Below are 24,187 nucleotides of genomic sequence, written 5' to 3' on the forward strand. Positions count from 1 at the left end.
GCCGGCGGCCGAACGGCGCCTCTCAGTATAACGCTAATTAAAACCAAGTCACTGACACCGGGGATAATTTAATGTTTGTCAGCGTCGGATATCAAGAGAAGTCATTTTAATAGGGAAAACATAGGATATTGAACCAAAAATAAATATTCATATATTTGTATTAAAACTAAACCATCGAAGTGAGCTAATACACCGTCATTCTGACCAGACATTAAATACAATGCATTTAGTATATTGCATTTGCCTTTGCATCGTTCTCTGAAGGTGGGAGATGGCTCTGTTGTTGTAATGGGAGGCATGATGAGGCAGGCTGATGACAGCATCCTCCACCGCTCAGCGGCTCCACACCTGACCGACTCCATCAGATGCACAGATGATGGAGCTCTCTGCGCTGCCGGGTTATCATCCCGTCGCCACCATTTCGCATGTCCACTGCCCGACACATGTCCTACAAAGGCCGCTCTAATCTCACCCTCACTGTTTATTTTTGCCGGGGATTTTTTTGTTGTGTGTGTGTGTGTGTTTTTTTTTTCACGGTCGTTCAGCGGACGCTGCGTCTTCCGTGTATTGTGCCGAGCGGTCGGATCGAGGTGGTCTTTGTTTTTCCTTCACCCCCCCCCCCCACCACACCACCACCCCCTCCCGTGACATCGGACAGGAGCAGACGGACGCTGCGGCGCTGGTAAACACCAGAAATGGGTGCCATCGATCCGAGGACGCCAGTCGCGGTTCGCGCTCGGAGCGGATTTTCCTTTTTCTTACGATAAAGCGTCCCGCCGGTGTCCCGCGTCCCCGGCTGCACTGAGCAGGTAAGACCCGGATCGTTCCTCAGCGATCCTCACGCAGCCTCTGATCTGAGAGCCTATTTGCACTCCATCCATCCATCCATCCATCCACCCATCCATCCATCCATCAGGCGTAGTGCGTCATCTGGATTGTCCCCGTCGGTCTCCTTCTGGCGCGCGTCCCACCAATTGTCCAAACGGACGCGTATGCACTCAAGAGCCCGTTTTACTGGGCCACTAAAGGTCAGAGAGACACGTCCCGGTGTCCACAAGCGTACAGTGTTTACGTTTGCCTTATTTATATGCCACTTATGTAAGAAATCCCAGCAGGCCTGCAGCATGAAGCAGCCGCATTTAACAAAGCAGTAAGTGCACTTACACAACACACACACACACACACAACACACACACACACTTAGCTCAAGGCGCTTTATGAAACATGCTAAATGCTGGAAGTGGCTCGACTACGCACATGACAAAGTGCTGCAGGATCGCCAGAGAAACCGATCCACTCTTCCGTCACCTGTCGTTTCAAAGGTGCAAAACTAGCCTCAGACCTTTAGCCTCCTCGTTGTGCTGTTGAGGAAAGGAGTGAAGAGGGGGAAACAGGTAGAGGAAGCAGGAAGTGAGATCTGCGCGGTGAGCAGAAGCTACAGGCCCCAGCTGTTAAGGTCCCGGTGAAATAAAGCTGTCTCTTGAGAGAGTTTAGGTCCCATTTCTTTCAAAAAGTCACTCGTCGGTGAATTAGTGCGCGACGGCAGAAGAACTCATCGAGTTCACGGCTTCATGTGATCATTGTGTCCTTCTCCTGTGTTCCAGGCTTCAGTCAAGCAAACAAATGATCCAATCAATAGCCTTTGGACAGAGGCTGCCATAGGGAGGACATCAATAACCCGCTAATACACCTGACACACACACACACACGCGCACACACACACGCACACACGCACGCACGCACGCACACAGGCCATGGCGCTGGAGAAGTCGGTCATCGCCGCACGCCCGGACTCCCTCTCGCTCCCCGTGGAGGAGAAGGGGGGAGGGGGCGGGGAAGAGGCGGAGGCCTCCGCCGAGGCCGGGGTCTTCGACCTGTCGGAGGAGCCGGGCCCCGTCGTCGCCGCCGACTCGGCGACTCCGCCCTTGGCCAAGGTCAGAAAGTCCTTCCAGAACAAGCTGCTGGAGCGCGAGGCCAAAGCCAACGAGCCCAGGACGAAGACCCAGGGGACGGAGAAGGAGAGGGGGAGATTCGGCTGGGGTGAGAGACGGACTCCCTTTCCCTCTTTCTGCATAACGGCGATGAATGTTTAGGAGACGCTCAGTTTGCGTGTTTCAAAGGGCGAGAACCTCACTTTAGTCGCCAGGACATCCGCAGGCGGGGGGGGGGGGGCTTTAACTTCACACCTCGCGTCTTGAGGGGAGGAGTCAGACGCAGGCTGATTGAGCCCCTGGGAACCTGCCGGAGGCCCGTCTTCACGCCCGGGTTTAGGATTGTAGAACTGCTGATTGTAGACGCTTCTCCTCTGTCCCCCCCCCCCGCGCCCCCTCGCCAGGCCGGACCCGACGTAAGCGCCAGCGCTACGTGGAGAAGAACGGTCGCTGCAACGTGTCGCACGGTAACATGCGGGAGACCTACCGCTACCTGACCGACATCTTCACCACGCTGGTGGACCTCAACTGGCGCTGCTCGCTCTTCGTCTTCGTCATGGCCTACGCCGTCACGTGGCTCTTCTTCGGGGCCATCTGGTACCTCATAGCCTACTGCAGGTAAGCGAGGCGGCGGAAGAACCTTGGGTTGGGTTCGTCACGAGTGCCTGAAGAACGAGTGAGATCTTGGGTCGCAGCTTTAAAATGCGCTCCACACTTAGTGGAAACATCTGTATGATGAAGAACAGGACGTTCCTTAGCTGTGTGCTTTCTACTCTACTTAAATCGTTCACTTTTCTTTGGTATTGTTACCACTCTTATACCTGCACGATAAAGATAAAGCTGCACCAAGGAGAAGTCATTCAGCTTTGTTTATCCCAGACAAATACTGGCCTCATTCAGAGCAAGGCTAGCAGTTTCCCCCCGTTTCCAGTCTTTGTGCTAAGCTAGGCTAACCTATCTTTTTTTTTGTTGAAAGGCTGATGTCAGAGAGGTATCGATCGTCTCAGCAAACTCAAGGGAAGAAAAGGCAAATGTCACATTTCCTAAAAAATGTGCATTCATCACTGCACAATCGCCTAAAGATGGAGGAGCACCACCTCTCAGACATCTTCCCAAAAACGAAGCCGTAGCGCCTCCGGGCCCAAACAGAAAAGCAGATGACGAAGCAGCATTAACGTCACAGCGTGTCTCGTCGTTGTGACTTAGCTCCCCGGGACGAGATGTGTCGCTCTAATTAGCTAACGTTTCCCCCCCCCCCCCGTGAAAAAAGCGTGACCTCTTTGCATAAACTACAGGCCAACTTGAGCCGTGCCAGAGAGCTGTCGGTGTTATTGCAATCCCCCCCCGGTACCGACGCGGGTCAATAAAAGTCATATATTATGTAGACTACTTAACACCACTTTCATTAAGGAGCTCTCCCCCCCTCTGGCCGAGCTGTGTTAATCAGGACCATTATCCGCCGTAGCGGGTCGTTAGGAAGAAGAATCTGCACCGGTCCGGTAGACCGGCACGGGGAAGAAGTGGGTTTCTGCAGCAAGAGGATTAATAACGGTAGTGGGCGTGAGGATTACTTCCTTCTCCCTATCGGATTCAGCTGAAAGGATGATTTTAAATGTTAATGGGGGAGAAGTTGAATCGTCAAATATTTCTTCACCTCCAGTCTAAGAATAGAACTCTTGTCGCTTTCTGTCGTCTATTTTTGAACTGCACTCACTTTGTCATCACCCTCCCACCTTTTCTCACATATTACCCCCCCCCCCCCCCACCCTCTCAGGGGCGATCTGGACCACCTGGGGGACGAGACGTGGACGCCGTGCGTCAACAATGTCAACGGCTTCATCTCGGCCTTCCTCTTCTCCATCGAGACGGAGACCACCATCGGCTACGGCCACCGCGTCATCACGGACCAGTGCCCCGTGGGCACCATGCTGCTGCTGCTGCAGGCCATACTGGGCTCCATGGTCAACGCCTTCATGGTGAGGGGGGGGGGGGGCTTCAGTTAGGAAACCTGAAAATGAATATCAATTTTACACATAGAAATGTGCTGGTGGAGCTTGAGTTTTCCCGAGTCAGCAGTCTTTGGATGAGCATGAATCCTCATCCCCCCCCCCCCACCTCCACCCACCCCCTCCCTCCCTCCAGGTCGGCTGCATGTTTGTGAAGATCTCGCAGCCCAACAAGCGGGCGGAGACGCTGGTGTTCTCCAAGCACGCCGTCATCTCGCTGAGGGACGACAAGCTGTGCCTGATGTTCCGGGTGGGCGACCTGCGCAGCTCGCACATCGTGGGGGCCAACATGAGGGCCAAGCTCATCAAGTCCAAGCAGACGCAGGAGGGTGAGACGGCTTCTTCTGCACCGTGTGTGTGTGTGTGTGGTGGTGGTGGTGGTGGGGGGGGGGGCACTGCAGCACCCGCAGCTTCTACTTGATGCTTCGGTTGTGCAGCTACGACCCAATCAGAGGGATTTATTGATAAAATCACTCTCCTCCTCCGCTCCATTTCCTCACATTCTACTGTGACGCCCCCCCTCAATTCCCCCCCCCCCCCAGGCGAGTTCATCCCGCTGGACCAGACGGACATCAGCGTGGGCTTTGAGACGGGCGACGACCGCCTCTTCCTGGTCTCCCCGCTGGTGATCTCGCACGAGATCGACCTGCACTCGCCCTTCTGGGACATGTCGCAGTCGCAGCTGGGGAAGGAGGACTTTGAGATCGTGGTGATCCTGGAGGGGATGGTGGAGGCCACCGGTGAGGACGGCGCCAAACGTAGCTACGAAGCGAAGCTAAAAATCCCCCCCCCCCGTGTGTGTGACAGTTGGAGGGCGTCCAGGCGGCGTGAGGGAAACACGGCGGTATTTTAAGGGTTGGAATCCGTCTACACAGGAGAGACGGGAGGAGGAAATGTGTGCAGTTTGAACAGCGCCGTGCGGTGAATGATGAATGGAAAGTGACAAAAATAAATGTGGCTATATTTCAGTTACAAGCATAAAAAAAAAGAAAGAAAAAACATTAACAATGTTTTATCACCTTAAAGGCTCTCGGTGATTTGTTTTTAGATTTTTTTTAAAAAAGGGTTACAAAGTAAAACCATCTGACAGGATTGTTGTGTGGGGAATAATGCCTTTCAATTTAATTTGACTGTAAAGTTGTAATGGCCTCTATGATGTAAATGCATTGTTTGGCCCCAACAACAAGTATTGCGCATTAGGAAGATTAATCTGGCGGATGCACACGACAGTCTGATACAAACCGTCCCCGTTTCACAGGAAGCCTCCAAAGCTGTCCATCAGAAAATGAAATATCAAAGGACGTCGCCGTTCATTCCTGCTATTTGTTGTTGCGAGAGCCCTCCATCTCTTCCCCCCGTCCTCTGGGGCGAGCTTTGAGAGCCTCGTGATGCCGCGATTACAGGGGAAATATTCACGTATTTAGATGCAGATACAGGATATCGGAGTGAAAGTGAAAGTGTAACGGGAGCAGGGGGACGGCTCCGTGTCCTGCTGCCGCTACTGTTAAGGAGCGACCTCCTAAAACACGTTACAAGTGTGGAGAGACACTTGCAACGTGTAGAAAACACGCACCGCATAAACAAATTATTCATCAACACATTATACAGAGGAGCACGAGTGTTCATGTGCAGCCACGGTCTCACACGGGCTTTTTCTTTCCCCCGTGTGTCAGGGATGACGTGCCAGGCGAGGAGCTCCTATCTCGCCGAGGAGGTCATGTGGGGTCACAGGTTCAGCCCCATGATGCTGCTGGCAGAGGGCTTCTTCGACATCGACTACGGAGCCTTTCATCACACGTTCGAGGTCAGGCCTTTGGGAGGACTTTTGCGCTATTCGTCGTTTCATGTCTCTCCGTGGGCACAAAGCGGCTCTAAACCCTTTTTTTTTTTTAAATGTCCTCGTCAATGTTAACGCTGTCGGGACATTTTCCACTGCGCGTAAACACAAAGACCGACTGCGAGTGTTTGAGTAAGTTGTCCCTATTCCTGTCTCCGCCCACGTGTCCATCTGAATTCTCACGCTCGTCCTCACGGGGGATGTTGAGAGGCATTCTGGGAAATACCGGAAGTCGAGCTGCAGTATTTACCGCAGCGTGCGCCGACACATACATAAGAACACAGCAAAAGAAGCATGTTTGACCTCTTCCAAACCTCCTTTCGTCTTCTGTGGGGGGGGGGGGGGGGGGGGGGGCTGATCTCCAGAGCAGGTTCTCCTCGGCCTTGTCGGCGATGCAGGTGGAGGAGGAGGAGGAGGAGGAGGAGGGTCTTGACAAACCTTAAAAGGACTACTTTTCTTTCCTGGGGAAATAATGCAATAATATGTTTTCTCGCCGAAGCAGATGGATGACGCTCTCGTGTCCGATAGCGCCGTTTAGAAGGTGGTGAAATCTCTGCAGCGGGGGCAGCGACCTCCTGCGGTTAGATCCGCTGCGCGTGTCCCTCGGGGCAGCAGGTCGCTCGTTAAACAGAACGCAATCTGGACTCAAAGTGCGACGGGTCGTGTTTTGTCGCTTCGGGGAATCGTGCCGCGGAGAATCTTAGATTTCTGCTACATCGCTGTCAAACGGGCACAAACGGGCCTTCGTTCTGGCCGCCATAGCAACGCTAATCCCTCTCGCCACCCGCTCCGTTCCCCCCCCCCACAGGTGGACACGCCCCCCTGCTCGGCGCGGGAGCTGTCGTTGGCCGCGGCCCGGCTGGACGCCCACCTCTACTGGTCCATCTCCAGCAGGCTGGACGAGGAGCCCACGCTGACCAACCAGGCGGCCGAGCGGCCGGACAGCGGCCGGCGGGGGGGGGAGGGGGGGGAGCCCATCTTCATCGTGGGGGAGATGACGGACATCCAGGAGCAGACGGGGCTGGGCGAGCTCAACGGCTGCGTCGCCACCGACCCGTCGGAGTCGGAGGCCTAGAGGGGCGGACAATGTTTACAGGGACCTTCAGACCTCCAGCCCCCCCGCCCCCCCCCCACCGCCAGAGGTTTTTCTTTCAAGGTTCCACTCCAGCTCCACAGAACATGCCATATCTCCTGTTACCACGTGACGGCGTCTATTTCCTGATCTTTTGTCTATTACTCCTCCGTTGACCTTTTATCTCTTCTTGTTAGCTCCGATCACTTCTTGCCTACATCTACATTTTATTAGACAGAACTGTGCTTTAGTTGAGAGTCAACAGTAGTTTCTCCCGTGGACCATCGGCGGAATGACACGGGTTGTTCATTTAATTAAAAAAAAAAAAAAAGTGCCGTGCGTAGATGCTTTTTATCTTCACCTGCGCATGAACATCACTATGATGACGTCCAAGTAGAGATGGAACTGTTGTGACCCTAAAGTTCCTTCAGTCTCGTCTCCGGTAGGAAAAACTCCATTTGGGATCAAACCATCATGTGGTGCTAGAAACAAATGCTTATCAATCTATATTTGGCTGAAGAAAAATAAAAAGACGATAAAAGTAGCCAGAGGGGAACGGAGCTGGTTTCCTGTCCAGTTTGTTGTCTTGTTTTTGTTTGTTTGTTTTGAAGTAGGCTTGTGTTGAGGGACTTCTCAGTAGTCAGCGCACCTCCTGCAAAGGGGGCGACGGGCCGGAGCACCAGCGCAGAGCGAAGAAAGGAATTTCAAACATCGCTTTAAATGTCGTCCACATTTGGAACAGTTTCCCTCTTCAAAGAAAAGAATCATAAGAAAACCCTTTAAAACAACAAAGTCACACAATGAGACAAACAAAGCCATCAAACTCCTGTTTTTATGGCTCTGAAGAGAGAAAAGATAAGCGCCTTAATTTCCCATCACAAAAGGGTGTGGTCTGGCGGAAATATTTTGAATGTAGGGTTGAATTATTTGACGTCTTTCAGCTGCTCCTGTGTGCACTACTCCTCAAAGTACACGGACTGTGTACAAGTACCTCACACAATCCCACTTCGAAAAGGGGGGCCTGGACTAAGAGACAGAGACTCACATTCCTGACTGCTCTCTCAGATTAAAGTGACCAGGATATCCGTCTACCGCCTTTCACCTGTGTGCACATGTATACACACACACATATATACGTGTATAATATACACGTATATATGTGTGTGTATATGCAGCACAGCGATGACCTGTCTTCTGTTCCCAGTCGGGTAGAAATGAAAAGCACAACAGAGTCCTGCTGCGTTTAGTCCTGCTTCTGCTGCTGTGTGGATACGTGGCCATTTTTACTCAATGTTTCTAACATGTAACACAACACATCAACTAGGGTTAATAAACTGCAGTATATTACAGAAGGATTGTCATACTGTACTTCATTACTTCGGATGGATTATTGTACTTTTTACCTCTCTACATTTTAAAGTTATAGTCGTAGCTATAATAGTTGAATTATTATTAAACTACGCAATATTATACATGACTCCCACTAGCTACATCATAAAATGCAGAAATACATTAATCAGTTGTAATAACATAATGTGTATATAATATTATCACAGGGACAATGGTGATGAAGTATAAATTGTTGTTTTTCTTCTTTAAATAAGTACGATTTCATCACTGTATTAAGATAGAGAAAATGAATTATTGGTCAGTTTTAGAAAACCGACCAAATGTAATTTCTGCTGTTGAAAGTGACGAATTAATGAACTGATTCACAAATGAAGAGCGACAGGTCGTTAGAATACTAAAGAGACGACACAGTAGTACACAAGTTATCCTGTTAGAATGTAAAGAAGGCCTCCACCAAATTACTTCAATTCACGTATTTGTATGTTTTGTTGTACAGTACAGAATTAAAACAAGAGAAGTGCATTGGTTAAAGATAGTTTACTTGAGTAAAAGTACACAGTAAATACAATAAAAAGTACTGTATTACTTTTTAAAAGTTGAACTACATACTTGAGGAATAGAAGTACTATTTGTTTTCCAGAATGGCCCATTTTAGTTATTATTATATAGTATATCAAGTATTGATGTATTCAGATAAAAACATTTTAGAAGCAGAATATGTAAAAACTATAGCATTCACATACATCTACTTTCGTAAAAACGATATATATATTTATATACTAGCGTTCAATATTGAACAATTACGTAAACCTCAAACTGCACTTGAGTTCCTTTCTTGAAAGGTCGTAATTTAGATCAATATATTTAGAAGCCAACAACGTGTTTATGATCTATTTCTTGATGTATCAGAGTGTGATGAAAAGCGGAATGTTTGCTCAGCCACAATGTTAAACTGCATTACCCCCCCCCACACCCCCCCAACCCTCCCCACCCCCTCCTCATTTTGTACAATAAATTACTGATGGTTACTACTTGACTAATGGCCCATATTGAAGACATATATCAAAGCCCCGCAGTATGCTGTGTCTCATTACAAATTCCAGGCCGGGATCTCAGCCCCAGGAGAAGTCAGCATATTTGGTTACTAGGCAGAATCGTGCCTTTGAAAAAAAAAAAAAAAAAAAAGGAAAAAAAGAAACAAACATGAAATGTCTTTCTCTGACTTGGCTGCTAGATGGCGTTGAAGATCCCGAGCATCTCCCTGCAGCCAGTCAGCCCGATTGGTGTGTTCTGAGATGGGGTCCCCTCTCAGCTGTCTCCTAGGCAACCGGGACTGGGGACAGGGAGAGGGCAGAACGTGTGTGTGTGTGTGTGTGTGTGTGTGTGTCTGATCTGGACCCTCACAAGTGATGGGGGAGTTTAGGGGGATTGTCAGAGAGTTGATGTGACCTCATAGTTTGGTATTAGTGGACGAGTGGACGAGTGACCTTCAGCTGCAAAGCAACCGACGCCCCTTGACATTGAAGTCGTGAAGGATAACCAGGTGTTTTTTGTATCGACATAGATGGAGTTTGAGTTCAGGTATCTGAACGGGTCCGACGACGTCTATGGTGAGAACCAGTAGGTCCTCAACGCAATGCTGGAAGCGTCTCCGGGGGGGTCTGACGGCCGCCTTCGCCTCACGCTGAGCGAGACGTCGTAACCCGGGATCAGACGTGCGATGTTGGGGAGTGAAAAGCCGGTGATTTTCGGGCTTGAACCCCGCCAGCCGCTTCCGAGGCGTAATTACGATTTTAATGATAGGCTGTTTTGCGTGATCCCTGCTGAGCCCAAATCAACGTTTCTCTGTCATGACGGTCTCGTTGCACAGTGGAACATGTTAAAAATAGAAGAAATCCTCTGCATCACACCGGTCCGTCGCTTACTTGATTCTCAGCCAAACGAAGTGAGAATCATTATAATAACACAATAACACACCAAACATTGTAGTTCAAGGCCGCTCAAATCAATATTTTGTCACTAACAGTGGATTGAATGGCTGCGCTGTGTGAAATGAATCTTTTATTGTGATGAAGAGAGTTTTTTTTATCATCGGCGCTACGGAGCGTTTTGGCCTCATTGACTCCCTCGGCTCTCATCGGTGTTACTTTAAAGCTGCGATAAATCGGCCGTGAGCAAACAAACCGAACTACTGACCGGGGCCGCCTCGTAGTGGTGACGCTTCACGTCGGCGATGCGGCCACTGAACAGCTTGAGGGGCAGCGGACGCCCGGCGGCGGCGGCTCGGGCTCGCTAGGTCGCTCCGGCGCCAGCTGTCGCCAACAGCAACAGAGGACGCGGGAAACCCCTTTTTAAACGCTCGCCTTCAATTTACAACGTGTGGGCATCTGTGTTTATTATCCACCAGCCATAAGCTGACACACCTGTCGCTCTGAAAGGGTTGTGATCCAGTTGGAAATGTGTGGAACTCGAATGCGACGTGCGACAACCAGACATTTGGATTTACAGTTTCGACTGAATGTTTGAAGCTCACGAAAAACACAAATGTGTAAAGTAGAAGTAAATTAGAACATAAATGTGAGATCAATATATCTAATTCGTATATAAATCTGTATAGCAAAAGCAAATCTGACCGATTGGGGAAAATACTTCCAGAGGGTCGGGGCTAAAACCCAAAAGACGCGTTGACCTTTTGTCTTTGCGTTGGTGCTGAGACGGAGGAAAGGCTGAGGTTAGAGGCACGGGGGGGGGGTCAGTGTCTTATATGTAATTACCAGGCAGTTCTAATTGACTTCGTATGCGAGTAACTTCCATTGTATTGTATTGGACTGATTCTTTTTCCTGCTGCATCTCGTTTCCTTGCTGCACTGCATGATCCGCTAGGCTCCGCCCACTCCATCGGCAACATGGCCGCCAACCTTCCTCAAATCTCAAAAAGCGATGGGAAAAACACGCGGCAACCCCCTCCTGTGTGCGCGATGACTTCAATCTCAAGTGACATATTCACCTCCTGGAAACGGATGCTCGGCGCAGTCAAAGCAGCAATTGTTTTGAAAACAAAACCTCCAAACCATATTTTTCTCCAAATGGTGCAAACAGAAGTAGCCCCCCCCCCCCCCCCCCCACACACACACACTTCCACACGTCTCGTACAGCTCTTTCTTTCGTGTTTACGGGACCTCGACTCGTTGAGCGGAGCCGATGGAGGCGTCCGACCCCGGCAGCAGGCTAAAAGGCCACGCGGCTACGGCTCGTCGCCATGGTGACGGCTCTGCGTTCAGCAGGTATTGCTCAAAGTGACCAGACATCACGAGCTTATTGTAGCTCTGTGGACCCAAGTTGACTCCGGGGGGGGGGCTTTTTCTCTGACGGGTTCACGAAGCACTGCTCGCACGTGGGCAGTTAAACCCGCTTGCGAAAAAGTGAAGGCCCCTTGTAGGGTCAGGCTTTAGCGCCGGGGGTCACCCGTAGGCGGACGTCACTCCTTCCGAACGAGGGATCCCTCAGAGTGCAGCATGTGACAGTTGGCGCGGGAAGGACCGAGTCCCCGGCACATTTAATTAGCCAAGCTGTCTTGGCATTGAATGGGAGGAGGGAGGGAGGGGGACACACACACACACACAGTGACGAGTCATCAACATCCCCAAGGGCGCGGCGCTGCCCGCTGCCACGCCGCACGTCCAAAAAAGTTCAAGAGGATGGGAAAAGAGACGCATGGGCGTCGATGTGGACACCCGTTCAGAGGGGGGGGGGGGTGTGTTCCCTCCCAGGTTTTCGTGCACCGATCAAGATGAGCAGACCTCGCTGCTTTGGCACAGAGACCATTCCAGTCCATATGCCAGATTGAATCAAATTAAAAAAAACGAAATCGGGTGAAAAAAAAAAAAAAAAAAGACTGTTGCTATATGAAAAAAAAAGAAGCGAAGTTAGGCGAAACACTTTGGAAGAAACCATTGTGACATCCCTCTCTGCGAGCTGCATGCGTGAGAGGGAGCCCACCCCACCTCAGCTGTAGCGAGGAGCCCAGCAGGCAGCCAGCAACCAGCGCGTCTCCGCCCACCAATGGGCGTGCTCGGCTCGGGCTCTGCGCGCCGCTCAGTCTCAGCAGGGACCGCTGAGCGCAGGGGCGACTGCGACGGCCGCGCCAAGCATCTTCCCAGGTATGCGTCTCTCTGCTATACGCCCTTGTTTCCGATATGTGCATGCGATGCCACGGCATCCCGCCGCATGCACCCCTCCCCGCCCCCCTCCACCCCTCCACGCGCTCTGCACAATCCGGCGCCTTTCTAGGGAGGGGTCGCTGAACCTTTATTTTATTTTGGGGTTTTTTTTTTAATTCCCCCTGTGGGTCACGCAGCGCCGGGGCAGCGGGGTAAACACTCACAGTGAAGACGCATCTGCGTTTAACCCCCCCCCCCCCCCCCACCCTCCTCGTTAACCGCGCGTCAACTTAGACGCACGCACCCACACCTCAAAACGTTCGCCCTTCGACAGATCCGCGAGGCGGGGATGTGCGCCCGCTGCTGCGCTGCATTTATTGGGGGGGCTGGCGGGGGGGGGGGGGGGGGGGGTTACGATTTCTTGATTATTATGTTTTTTTGCAACGCGGCTATGCATTTGGTTTTCGTGAAAACATGACCGCAGCTGACTATGTGCTCAACTTGCAGCGCGTGCAGGTGGAGGGTGTGTGTGTTTTTTTTACTGGTAGGCGCGTGGACTTGCGGGTTTTGGGCGAAGCAGGTATCTGGAGCCGATTGGGAGAGGAAAAAATAAATAATTCCCCCCAGCCGTCAATTTTCTGTAGGCTGTGCCATTTCACACTGCGGTCGGCTATAGCGCGCCTGCGGTGCAGGTCGCACTGTGTGCATGTGTGCATGCACACGGGCACATAGATCCCTACGAAGCGCGATGCATCATTGATGGCCGTGTGTTATGATACAACGGATCCGTTTCACATCATCATTCATTCATCCAGCAAGTGATGCCCGAGGTCTTGCTGTAAAACGGGCTGCGGTCGGTGCGGATGGAGAGCTCTGATCTCGCTGTCACTAGGTAGGATGGAGGTGCACTCCCTCGGCAGTTAGGGTGGTGCTGCCTCTGCTAGTGCTGATGTGGTACAGTGGCCACTACCTGTGCATGCAGCAGCGAGGCCTGGCTGTATGTTGGGGTGGGGAGGGGGAGAGGGGGGGGGGCAATTAAACTAAACCTCTGAAAGTTTACAATAAACCAGATTCGACTTGCACAGGCAAAGTTGTTGTTTGTTTCCTGGGGGGGGGGCAGCAAACGGGAAAGTGATTAAAAAAGGGAGCATTAAATATGGGCCAATGGGTGACCTCGACAGCAACTTTTACAGCAGCCCACCTCGCCGTCGGTTGTCTTCACGTGCACTAAATCATCAAAGTCGTGCGTGTGAGAATGTGTCTGCGTAGTAATTATTAATGCTACTTTTGTTGTTGCTATGCAAAAAAAAAGGAGGAAAAAAAGGGGCTACATTTTCCACTGCAATCATTTGAAGCTGTGACCTTGTCAAAGAGGGGCACCGTGTGTGTGTGTGTGTGTGTGGCTTCACTCTGGTTCCCTATGATCGAACTCTGCATTACTTACATAGGAGGCTACTTTTCCACACTGGTCTTGAACATCTCGGATTTGGCTCGTTCAAGAAGCCCTTTGGGGTTGATTTTTGCTGCATTCGCCTGTTGGGTCCACTTTAAGAGACAGGAATAGTTGGAGGACTTAGACATCAAGAGCCCCCACTTGAATGTGCTGTTCCCCCCCCCCCCCCCCCCCCCCCCCAATGTTGTGTTCGTGTTACCTGGGCATTTATGAAATGGCTGTTTCCCCCCTGTGGTCCCGTGGAGGGTCTCTGTTGAGCCTTTGTACATGTGGAAAGCATCAATGACCTCCAGGCTGCTCCCAGGCCGGGGGCCACTCCCCACTGCAAAGTGGCTAAAGTTATGGAGTGAGAAATGTTAAGGTCACCTTAAGGTCAAGAGGAGGGAGTCTTTTCACTAAGTCATCTGAACAAAATGGTCCTTAATTATACTATTTTTTCTCCATCATTGTTGTAAACGGAGCATTTCTTTGCCTTTATCTTTTCAAACTGCAACACAAAAGAAAAATAATCAGCGGCTTTTTGGATTTTCAATTAATTTTAATGGAAAATATTGGTTTGTTCCAGGTTCTCAAATCTGTTTGTATCTGTGTCATATAAGTTATTAAATAAAATATGCCTCTGTTTGGGAGGTGAACAGTGAATCACTCATTGTGACAATAATTGGCCAATAAATAGATTTTGAGGTTAAGAAATGTCCAGTTAAACTCCATCCTTTTATTATTACTCTAGTATTATGTTATGTTTAATTTAACACCTTTTTTCTGTGTGTGTTTTCTGTATTTCAATGTCTTTTTTTAATTTAGCGTTTAGTATAAAACCGTTTTTTTAAAACTTTTGGTTTACATTACAAACATTTTAAAAGCGACTATCATCTTACTACGTTGTGTTGTCCTATCCTTAATTATGAATTGCATATAAAACAAGAGACCATTCCTTCCTGTATGCGTGTTAATGTGCATGCATAAGGACATTGTAATTTAAATGTAAAAGTTAGTTATTAAGATCCCACTTGTTGCTCCTCGTAAACAAACTACTTGAAAGCAGAAGCAGAAGACCTCAGGTTCTCTGCCCTGATGAACCTCCTGCTCTTTGGTACCACTCGATGGTCATTGGGTCTCACATGATCCCGACCCGGTTTGTGATCTGTGTTGCAGGTATCTGTAAGTTTCTTTTAACCCTCTTTAAATGACACCTACAGAGTAGAAGTGAACCCGCGGGACACTGTTCATGTTATTAGCCCAAACGCTGACGCCGGCAAAGCCTTTGATCAGCGTGTTCCTGTTGGTTCTGTTAGTCATAAACCATCCGCTGTCATCTGCAGGCGGGACGGACTGTTATAGCCTCTCATTAATATGTCACACGGGGGGGGGGGGGGGGGGGCTGTGTTCTCCAACAGGAGACTCCTCACGTCATTAAAACTATTCTGCTTCTGTTTCAGCTACTTAATAATATTTAAAGATGGAAGAATTTTGACGTCACTTTTAAACTATTTTCACACTCTTCACAGACCAGACACATAATCAGTGACCTGTCACTAATCAAGAGATTAATCAGTGATGAAAACATATTATTAAAACAGATTTACTATTTATAGTTAATCAGATTTACATTAACTTTAGTCACAGATACATCCAAAGTAATCAAGATAAATGAAATCAAAGTAAGGATTGTCTCCCAACATGAAATAACTAATTCTTAACATTCATGTTATATTTTGTGATCATTTCAACTTGACCTTTCTTTCTTTAAAGTCCGTATGTTATAAATCAGGAGCTGAATCACTACTAATAAAATGTGCCATGTTTTTTCCTGATACCATATGGCGACACAGCACAGAATCAAAAGGCCAGTGTACGTCCCTTGCAGTTATTTCTGTTGAATATTTCCTTTCCGCGTGTCTGAGCCAATGCACACATTTATTTAATGCAAAATGGGGAAGTTTTTGGATTATTGGCGGCAGACATTGATTGGTGCAGCCGTCAGGGGAACAATAACCGAGAGTCTAATTACTGATGACTAATGTTACCCTGAAAACCTGCTTCTATCAAGGTTAAATCATACCTTTGACTGAACATTATCCGAGACAAAAAGGGGGGGGGGGGAGACGTCTTTATTTAGAGAGAGGTTAAATGGACGGGAGCAACTGACGGTTTTGGACGGTTTGGAAAGACGATTCAAAAACTTCTCTTTTGGAAGAAAGAAGGGCGCGGCTCGGTGAGGAAGAAGAGCCCCGCTCAGGGAGATGAACGTTCCAGAGTGGGACCTGGAGACACAGTAACGCCTGCACGAGTGGCCGTCCCATGTTTAGCAAAGCAGTTCATGTTTGATTTAGGACACATTCCGCGCGCCGGCAAAGGCCCAAAACACGACATACAAATTCTTGTAGAATGTACAAACGATCTGCTCACATGTCCCCTCTTCGCCCCCCTGTGCTTCCCTCAGTGATGGCCTCTGCTGAGCAACCGCGCTCCAGCTTGCACCAGCGGCTCTGCACATAAGGAACACACCCCCCCCCTCTCCCCCCCCCCAGCGCCCGAAAGTGGGAGAGAGAGAGAGACGCCACCATGTACAGCGTGGAGGACCTCCTCATTTCTCACGGATATAAGTTGCCCAGGAGCGGCCCCCCGTCCGCCACGCCTTACGACAAGCGCCCCGCCGACGGCCAGCGTGAACTCGGGGACAGCAGGGCCGGCCGAGGGACGCTCAACGGGTACGAGGCCGACCGGGGGCCGTCTATCACGGGCATCTACGGCAGCAGGCAGGCCCTGGTGAAGGGCTACCCCACGGTGGACATCGAGGGCGGGGAAAGGATCCTGAGGAGGAAGGAGCTCGGCATCGGGATCCTAGGTGACGCTCAGCCCTTGGGCGATTCTCTGGCCACAGATAGTGGGTGAGTGGTTTTCATTTTTGTATTCCCCCCCCCCCCTCTCTCACTGGGGCCCTTCGGTATTGCATGCAAACTGAGTCTGCACTGCGCAGGGGTTTTTTTTTCTCCTCTTCCAGAGCTGCAGAACGCTGTGGCTGCAGCAGCACATCTTACGCCGGCATATGAGGAATTATGAAAGGTGCCTTTGCGTTGGTTTGAGGTGTTTGTTTACACTCCAGGGAGTGGGGGGGGGGAGGGGGCATGAGACTTTGCGGATCTCAAACCCCGAGCACCGGTATCGTCTCCACAGCCAGACGGGCAGATGTAAACAGCAGCGCTAGACGGCGAGAGCGAACCGAGGAGGACTGAACGTGCCTTCAGGAAGAGGCGCGTAATCACTCCACCATAAACGCTGGCACACTGAATCCCGCGCGGCACGTGCTCTGTGATGTAAGCATGTTGCTGGGCAAGTGTGCACAGCGCGGCTCCCCTCAGCCGTACGGCAGCATATGCCGCTGAGGGTGAGCCGTGGACTTTGCCGCCCTAAGTGGACGAGTGCAGTGACTAACGCAGCGAGTTTGGAAGCCGGGTGCAGAAATGAGCCGCTCTTAAAAAAGGGCTCATTGAATTACATTTTTTGTTATTTTTCTAAACTTAGATAGTTTTCTTTTGTTGTTTTATGGAACTATGCAAATCATGACCACTAATACCAAGTATAAACTAGCCTGAGAAAATATAATCAACCGATTTATTATTCTTTTTTGAAAGACCTGATGGTTATGTTTGACTTTCTCGTTCCAAGTGACCCTTTCTAGGGGGGGTTGGATGTGACTGATGACCTTTCAATGGAAAACACAATCTGCGTAGATTAAGTATACTATTTCTAAAATGATTTAGGCGTTACCGCTTTATCACACTGTTTTGAGCCTAACAACATTTAATCCCACATCCCCATTTAATATTATACGTTAAGTTCAGTGAGAATTAAAAAATGTATGTTATTGTGATTTGAAATACATATTTTAACCATTTCAAAAGGGGCCCATCTTCTGATTTTTCTCTTTATTATGATTCGTTGGAACAGAGAAGCACAATGCCTTAAATGTGTATTGTTTATCGGTAGGTCATACTGTATTTCCTAAAAGGGAACAGTTTGGTCCTCCTAATTGAGTTATAGAATGAATTAATCGGAGGGGGGAGAATTTGCTGTACAGATGACCAGTTTACAAGATAAGGTCAGCACAATTTAATATGCAGATCATATTGCAGTAGCATCAAAATTCCATGGTTTCTTCAAGGAACTTGGGAGCCGCTGACTTAAGCACTTCTGTCTCGTATGTGCTGGCTCTCCTTGATTAAGTTGCATTGGAGAGCCAACCCTGCCAAAGTCACAATACATGCCTGGAACTGAACATAATTATTGAGTCTAAAAAATATATTATCATAGAAAGTGAGATAATATACATTTACATTTTTTGGATTAACTTTTTAGTTTTAATACTGTCTTTCACTTTTTTTTTTCAACAACGATAGACCAGAGAACTGTCAATCTTACGGAGAATATTGCGTTTCAGATTCTATTAGATAAATAGCTTGTGTCTACCTAGATCTAGAGCGTTCTGTGACACTTTGAATCTCTTATTCACACCAAGCTTTTCTGTCCTTGCAGGTTCTACGATGTTCCCAGTTTGACTTATTCAGAGTCGCTGAGCCATGACGAGAGGGATGTTTCCTACTGGCGGAGGCGAGGTCAGGACTTTAGCATCCTCTTGGACTATGCTGATGGCAGGGAGCTGAGGGCCTCTGCTGGCGCATGGAGGCCACAGGCCCTGATTGCAGCAGAGGAACACAGAGCAGAGAGGCAAGCGCAGCAGCTATGGGAAGATATTTCCTGGCTAAGGGACCTGGATGCAGCCCCTGGTCAGCTAAGGGTGACTGGGGAGAGGAAGTGCCAGAGCCTCGGTACAGAGGAGTGGAGGCCTGCTGTGGGCCTGGGAAGGCAGCTGTCCGATGGGGACGGGGACAGGTGGGCTCAGGACCAGTACCGCCTGAGGACGCCTGAGGGCTTTTTTCACCCAAGAACTAAAGCAAAGTCTCAGTCTCTCCCCAGAGTTTTGTCACCCGATGGAACTGCCAGCAGAGAGCTTATCCCCTCCAGGCCGAGCCTTCCCGATAGACAGAGGATAAGCAGCACGGTCTTCTCTGGACCCTACAGTAGGTATATCTATAGCGGTGCTGTTGTCAGGGACCGGTGGGGTAGGAATGCAGGGCCAAGCAGCCATGTTGCACTTTTACCAAAGCCCAGGTTCAGCAGGCCTTTAAAGCCTCCGTCTTATGAGATTCACCAGCAGACTAGGGGTAGCGCAGAAATGCTCGCTATAGAGCAAGGTGCCAAACAAAAAGAAAGGCCAATCTACTATCCAAGGGGTGGGGAGCTGAGACAAGACTATTTCGCACAACACTCCCTCACTGGAATGGAGCCCCCGGGCTACATCCCACCCCCATCTTATAGAAGAGGCCCACCCCCGAGAGCAGTTTCGATGAACCGCAATGAAATGGCTAACCTAAGATGGAGGGCGGAATCTCTGCAGATGCCTCACTCAGATCCTGGAAGGTGGTTTTACAGGCAGGCAGGTTCGTGGCTGGAACATTACGGAGACCGCGCCGCTTCCTACAGAAAAATGTTACATTCTGGACACGAAGAACAACCAGGGCATGTCCGTCCATTACCCTCCGAAGACCCAAGAGTGAAGCAAATCTCAGGAGGGCCTAGCGGAACTTCTCTCACTGACTCAGACAAGATCCGTAATGTCAACAAAGACGTTCTGCCCACTAAGATTTTAGGACAATCTACACATGATAGTGCCTTTCCTCCCCAACAGGGGTCAGCTCTCAATACCGACACCCGCAAAACAGCTCTCACTGACAACGACAGCAGCAGTCGATGGTGCAACAGGGGATTAAACAAAAAAAGTGAAAGCGTAGGGCCTGAACAAAACCGCAGTCAATTTTTTCCTTCGTCTATTCTGGGTAAACCCCCACCTCCCCCATGCAAGCCGGCCGACCAGGGTGTTTCTGAAACTGTGACTGAAGTAAAAAAGGTGGAACAGTCTGAACCACCAGAGAAAGACAAATCCAAGAATCTGAAAAAGAGACTTAGCGAGACAATTTTTTGTTTGGTGTCTGTACCTGTTACTCCAGTTACCACGGGAACAATCCGGGATCAGAACAACAACAACGAGAAGTCACCGGACCCGGCGGACAGTCCAAGTGACAACAAAACTGGCCATTTGACAAACCAAAGTCTCCAAAGCACATCTTCAGCTGAAGCTGAGCTGCAAGCACTTACTGGTAGCATCGCGAGCAGCAAAACAAGCAGTCGAGCGAGCAGCAAAATGTTTAAAAAAGTACCCTGTAGACCCCCTAAGATAAACCATTACAAGGAGATGAAACTGTCGGGAACCTGGCCTGCAAACCAGTACAGAGACCAGGAGACACAAACTAGCCCAGAGGCCCAAAAACCTGACTCTGAAAACAAGGAAGCACAACAAGACCCTGTCCCCCCTGGCACTGAAGTCCCTCCTGATAGCAGCGGTGTAGTGGGCACAGGCTTCAGCTTTCCTATAAAGGGAGTGAAGAGCCTGAAACTGTCAAGCAACAGCGCCTTCTCCCTGACCGCCACCTTCTCCAACCAGCTGAACAAGAGCACAGCTCAGCAGCCAGCAGTACCACCCTCAGGAAATGTGGAGGAGACCAAACCAGCAGCAAGTGGTGGGCAGGAGCCATTTGAGCAGTTACTGCTGAAACCGGCCAGCCAGCGTCCATGGGATGCTGTGAAAGAGCTGGAGACCATCAAAAAAGAGGTACAGGATCAAGAGCAGCAGCAGCAGCAGCAGAGCAGCAAACAGCCCAGTGTTGACAAGTGCATAGAGGACCTCAACGAGGCCTACAAAGACATATTGGAGCTAGGCACTGCCAGCAATAAAGTCCCAAACGGTTCTGTTCAAATCCCTGAGCGTATCAAAATCCGATTGACATCAGAACCTCTCAACAAACCCAGCAGCCTTAGGCGAAGCGCAGTCAGCTGGTCTGTTGACCCAGAATACAGGGAAGTCAAGAGCGCCTTCTCCAGGCCCGCAACAAAGTCTGTGACCTTCAGCAAGCAACTTAGGGAGGAGCTTCCCGTCCCGCCGCGGGAGACAGGTTTCAGAGAATACAGGGTTGTTACACATCTTTCGCGCAGACGGAGCAACGACGGCAGGACAGTGAAACTTGACCTGCCAGACGAGCCTATCGAGACACCACTTTGCGACTTCAGTCCGACAACCAGCACCGCGGCAGCCGAGGTGCCGTGGGCAGATAGACAGCCCATGCAGGATGCCTCTACGCTCACCAGTCCTCCTGATTATGAGGACATATGCCAGACTTTGCGTCACCCCAGAGACACAGCGGATGGCAGCAAAGCGCCCGCAGTCAATATCAGACCCAACGATGCCGAGACGCCTCAAGATCTCAGCGCTGAATCGGAGGAGGATTGCCCTATTTGTAAAAGAGAGCTGGAGAACCAGATGAGACAGGGCCCGTTGCCTCCACTTCACGAGGAGAACAGCTCGGACAGCTCGACCAATCAAAATGGCAGTCCACCGCGACGTGCTGCTTTGGAAAGTCCGCCAGGAGATAAAGCAGCAGAGGACCTGAAGGACTCGAGTTTCAATCAGTCAGGGTCCGGGCAGTGCGCTGAAAAAAGGGAGCAGCATTCAACGACACAGGAAAATGTGGGAGGGGGTGAGAAAACAACGGACAATGCTCAGGCAGAAAACGCAGTTACTCCCGCTGGGAGCATCCCTGCGAATGGAACCACGCAGGAGAACCCGTCCACAACATTAGCAACGGATGAGCCACCAGACCCCCGAGTCACAGCGGAACAGAGTGCCGGTGAGACAGCAACTAAGGAAGAAGAGTTGGGAGAGAAGGAAGCCATTGCAGGAGAAACAGCTGCGGGCAAACAGGCAGCTGAAGTGAGAAGTAAGTGTGAGGGACTAGACGGATCGATGCCTGATGACAAGCAGGAGCAAGAGAAGAAGCCATTTGCTGCTCCAGAGCATAGACTAGGCCCACGGGCTCATCTGGGGCGAGACCACCCGGGTCTACCGGAGTTTCCGCCAGACAGACTGCCACTTTCAGTTCCCCCAAACCTGGACCGCAGACTGTCTCTTAGTTTAGAAGGGGAGAGGAGGAGCAAGGGCCCCGCCCAGCGAATGGAGGCGTTGCAGACCAAGCTGGCCATTTCGCCGGGTCGCGTGGCAGTGGAGCGCCTGGCCCGGATGAGGGAGGTGGACGTCATGTATCGCGTGAGGCGCCTCAGCATCAGGAGTACCGACTCTGGGGAGGGGGAGGCGGAGGGGGAGGGGGAGGGCAAGGACAAACAAGAGGAGAAGCCTCACCCAGCTCCTCAGGGGGACAAGGAGAACGATCAAGATCGGGAGGTCACCCATTCACGGCAGGTCTCTGAGGAGACAGTGTTGCAAGACGAGGAGGAGTCATCTCTTTCAGGTAAGATAAGAACATTAGAGGAAATTAAACTTGGAGAAAGAATTAACCAAATTTATCTGTACAGCTCATCCACTGATTTGTGATTCATGCTTCAGAACGACTGCAGACGAGTGAATGTTTCATTTAAATACTGAGAAACGTGTTGGTAAAACTAGGTATTGATGGGAAATGATGAAATGAATGAAGTATATGGCTTTATAGAAACTGTCATTGAATGCTGCTCGGTGCATTTTGACTAAAATTGTGCTTTAGGTCGTATACTGTTAAAGAGACATCAAATTGTGTTACGCTTGCTGAGGGAAACATGATCTATTTAGTATGGATGTAACGATTATTGTCATGAAAACACAATTTAGGAACACCGGTTGCTTGTGCGTTAGGGAGCACAAAAGTACATGTTTTAAATGATAAGGCTTCAAGTTATTAAAATTTAGGAGACCGTTCATGGGCCTTGCTGTTAAAGACATCTCCACAAGATGGTGTCGGTGCCAAAAGATCTTTCATCGATGATGTCACTGAAGTAAACAAAATAAAGCCCACTTTAGTTTACCTCGGTACCCGGTCGGTGATCACTCTGTTCAATGATATATTACATACTGGATGTTTGTAAGTACACTTTGTGTGAATGAATGTTTTTCCCTCTTCACACCTCAGAAGCCCATGATCCCAGCCGAGTGGAGACAGCGTAGAAAGACTGCGTCCAACATCTCCATCTGAGGTTTTTAGCTCCAACACTGTGACCTGGCTGCCTACTAGAATGCCTTCATCTCATCTTGACACTGAAATGGCCTTCTTGTCCGACAAGAGCATTGTGTACACCCTCACCCTCGGCGCTGCGTTGACTACTTAGAGTGCTGTTCCACTGCCAAAGGGAGGTGCCCCTTTAACTCGTGGGGCGACTTCCACTTCGATATCCCTCCCCGGGCCTTTCCCAAACTGACCTCCCACGACCCCCCCCCCCTCCGTCCTCCACCCCCCCTCCCCCCGAACCCATCCTCTTGTAGGGTTTTTACTAGTTAAGTCTTCTTGTAGCGGCTTGTCCTTTCTATTCTACCCTCCCTATGCTTTTCTCATTGGCAGACATTATGCAATTCTGTCGTGCATACTTAGAACTTCTAGAATAAACGAATCCGTTTGTTTACGGGCGAGCCTGTTAAGGATATGAATGTAAGCGTTTATGTTTGACCTAACGTAGACTTAGAAGGGTTATTGTCACAAACCTGTTCTGTTGCATTTAAAACTACACCAAAATAAAACTGCGCATCTGATTGTCGTGGTGAGACGACGCCTGTTTTAGAACTGGACATCACTGTCTCTGGCTCAAGAACTGTTTTGATTTTCAGATCAATCAGCCTTTCTTTTGTAAAAAATTTGAACGACATTGTGCCCTTTGTCATTTTCGCTTTTTTTACACACACACACACACACACACTGCAACCATAAACCCATAGAGCTCTTCAATGAAGAGTGACTACACCACACGGCGTGGTAGACCTATTACACGTTACCTTGGTTCTACGCTGGAGAGGGAGAGCTGCCTTCTTTTACCACATGTGTGTTAGTCCTCTGATCAATCCGATGTATAGCTCCCATTTCCAGGTAACTTCAGGAAGCAATAAAAGGCACGGATTGAGTCCAAGTGGCGGTTGGCGAATTTGGTAAAGACTTAAAAGATGGATATAGGGATTAAGAAAAAAAAAGAAAGAAAAAAAAGATAGGTAGAGCAATATTGTTGTACAAACAGCTCGGTGGTGTAGTGGAGCGACCCCGTAGGAACCATTGTCAGGAGTTTTAATGTGGACGTGTCATTCAAATCATATTACAGGGATATGGAATCGTGTCAGGGTATCTGGGCGCTTAACGGGGCGGGTGCTTTACTCCATGATATATGTTTATGTTCACACATCTGTATCGCAAAAAGACGCCATTTCACGGAAGATTTATTTTTTTTATCATCG

At 49.6% G+C, this 24,187-nt stretch overlaps 2 protein-coding genes across 2 annotated transcripts; both read left to right on the plus strand.

Annotated features, from left to right (window-relative positions):
* The first annotated feature begins 44 nt into the window (after positions 1-44).
* kcnj9 (potassium inwardly rectifying channel subfamily J member 9) lies at positions 45-8,198 on the plus strand. Its single transcript, XM_037457506.2, has 8 exons — positions 45-809; positions 1,605-2,040; positions 2,336-2,549; positions 3,706-3,907; positions 4,074-4,266; positions 4,480-4,677; positions 5,611-5,741; positions 6,583-8,198. Exons 2-8 carry the CDS (start codon positions 1,755-1,757, stop codon positions 6,847-6,849), a joined length of 1,491 nt encoding a protein of 496 aa, XP_037313403.2. The 5' UTR covers positions 45-809; positions 1,605-1,754; the 3' UTR covers positions 6,850-8,198.
* Positions 8,199-12,194: 3,996 nt separating this feature from the next.
* LOC119205175 (junctional cadherin 5-associated protein) lies at positions 12,195-23,202 on the plus strand. The gene is made up of 4 exons (XM_037457359.2): positions 12,195-12,356; positions 16,253-16,700; positions 18,346-22,229; positions 22,884-23,202. The coding sequence occupies exons 2-4, from the start codon at positions 16,375-16,377 to the stop codon at positions 22,916-22,918; spliced, it is 4,245 nt and encodes a 1,414-aa protein (XP_037313256.2). The 5' UTR covers positions 12,195-12,356; positions 16,253-16,374; the 3' UTR covers positions 22,919-23,202.
* The last annotated feature ends 985 nt before the right edge of the window (positions 23,203-24,187 follow it).

The sequence above is a fragment of the Pungitius pungitius genome, chromosome 15 (assembly GCF_949316345.1).
Source record: "Pungitius pungitius chromosome 15, fPunPun2.1, whole genome shotgun sequence".
In the NCBI taxonomy this organism is placed as follows: domain Eukaryota; kingdom Metazoa; phylum Chordata; class Actinopteri; order Perciformes; family Gasterosteidae; genus Pungitius; species Pungitius pungitius.

Excerpts from the sequence above, each read along its gene's own strand:
- kcnj9 (XM_037457506.2), top strand. The coding sequence starts at position 1,755 with ATGGCGCTGGAGAAGTCGGTCATCGCCGCACGCCCGGACTCCCTCTCG. Across the intron at positions 4,678-5,610 it reads GGGGATGGTGGAGGCCACCG|GGATGACGTGCCAGGCGAGG; the intron begins GTGAGGACGGCG and ends CCCGTGTGTCAG. Across the intron at positions 5,742-6,582 it reads CCTTTCATCACACGTTCGAG|GTGGACACGCCCCCCTGCTC; the intron begins GTCAGGCCTTTG and ends CCCCCCCCACAG.
- LOC119205175 (XM_037457359.2), top strand. The coding sequence starts at position 16,375 with ATGTACAGCGTGGAGGACCTCCTCATTTCTCACGGATATAAGTTGCCC. Across the intron at positions 16,701-18,345 it reads TCTCTGGCCACAGATAGTGG|GTTCTACGATGTTCCCAGTT; the intron begins GTGAGTGGTTTT and ends CTGTCCTTGCAG. Across the intron at positions 22,230-22,883 it reads GGAGGAGTCATCTCTTTCAG|AAGCCCATGATCCCAGCCGA; the intron begins GTAAGATAAGAA and ends TTCACACCTCAG.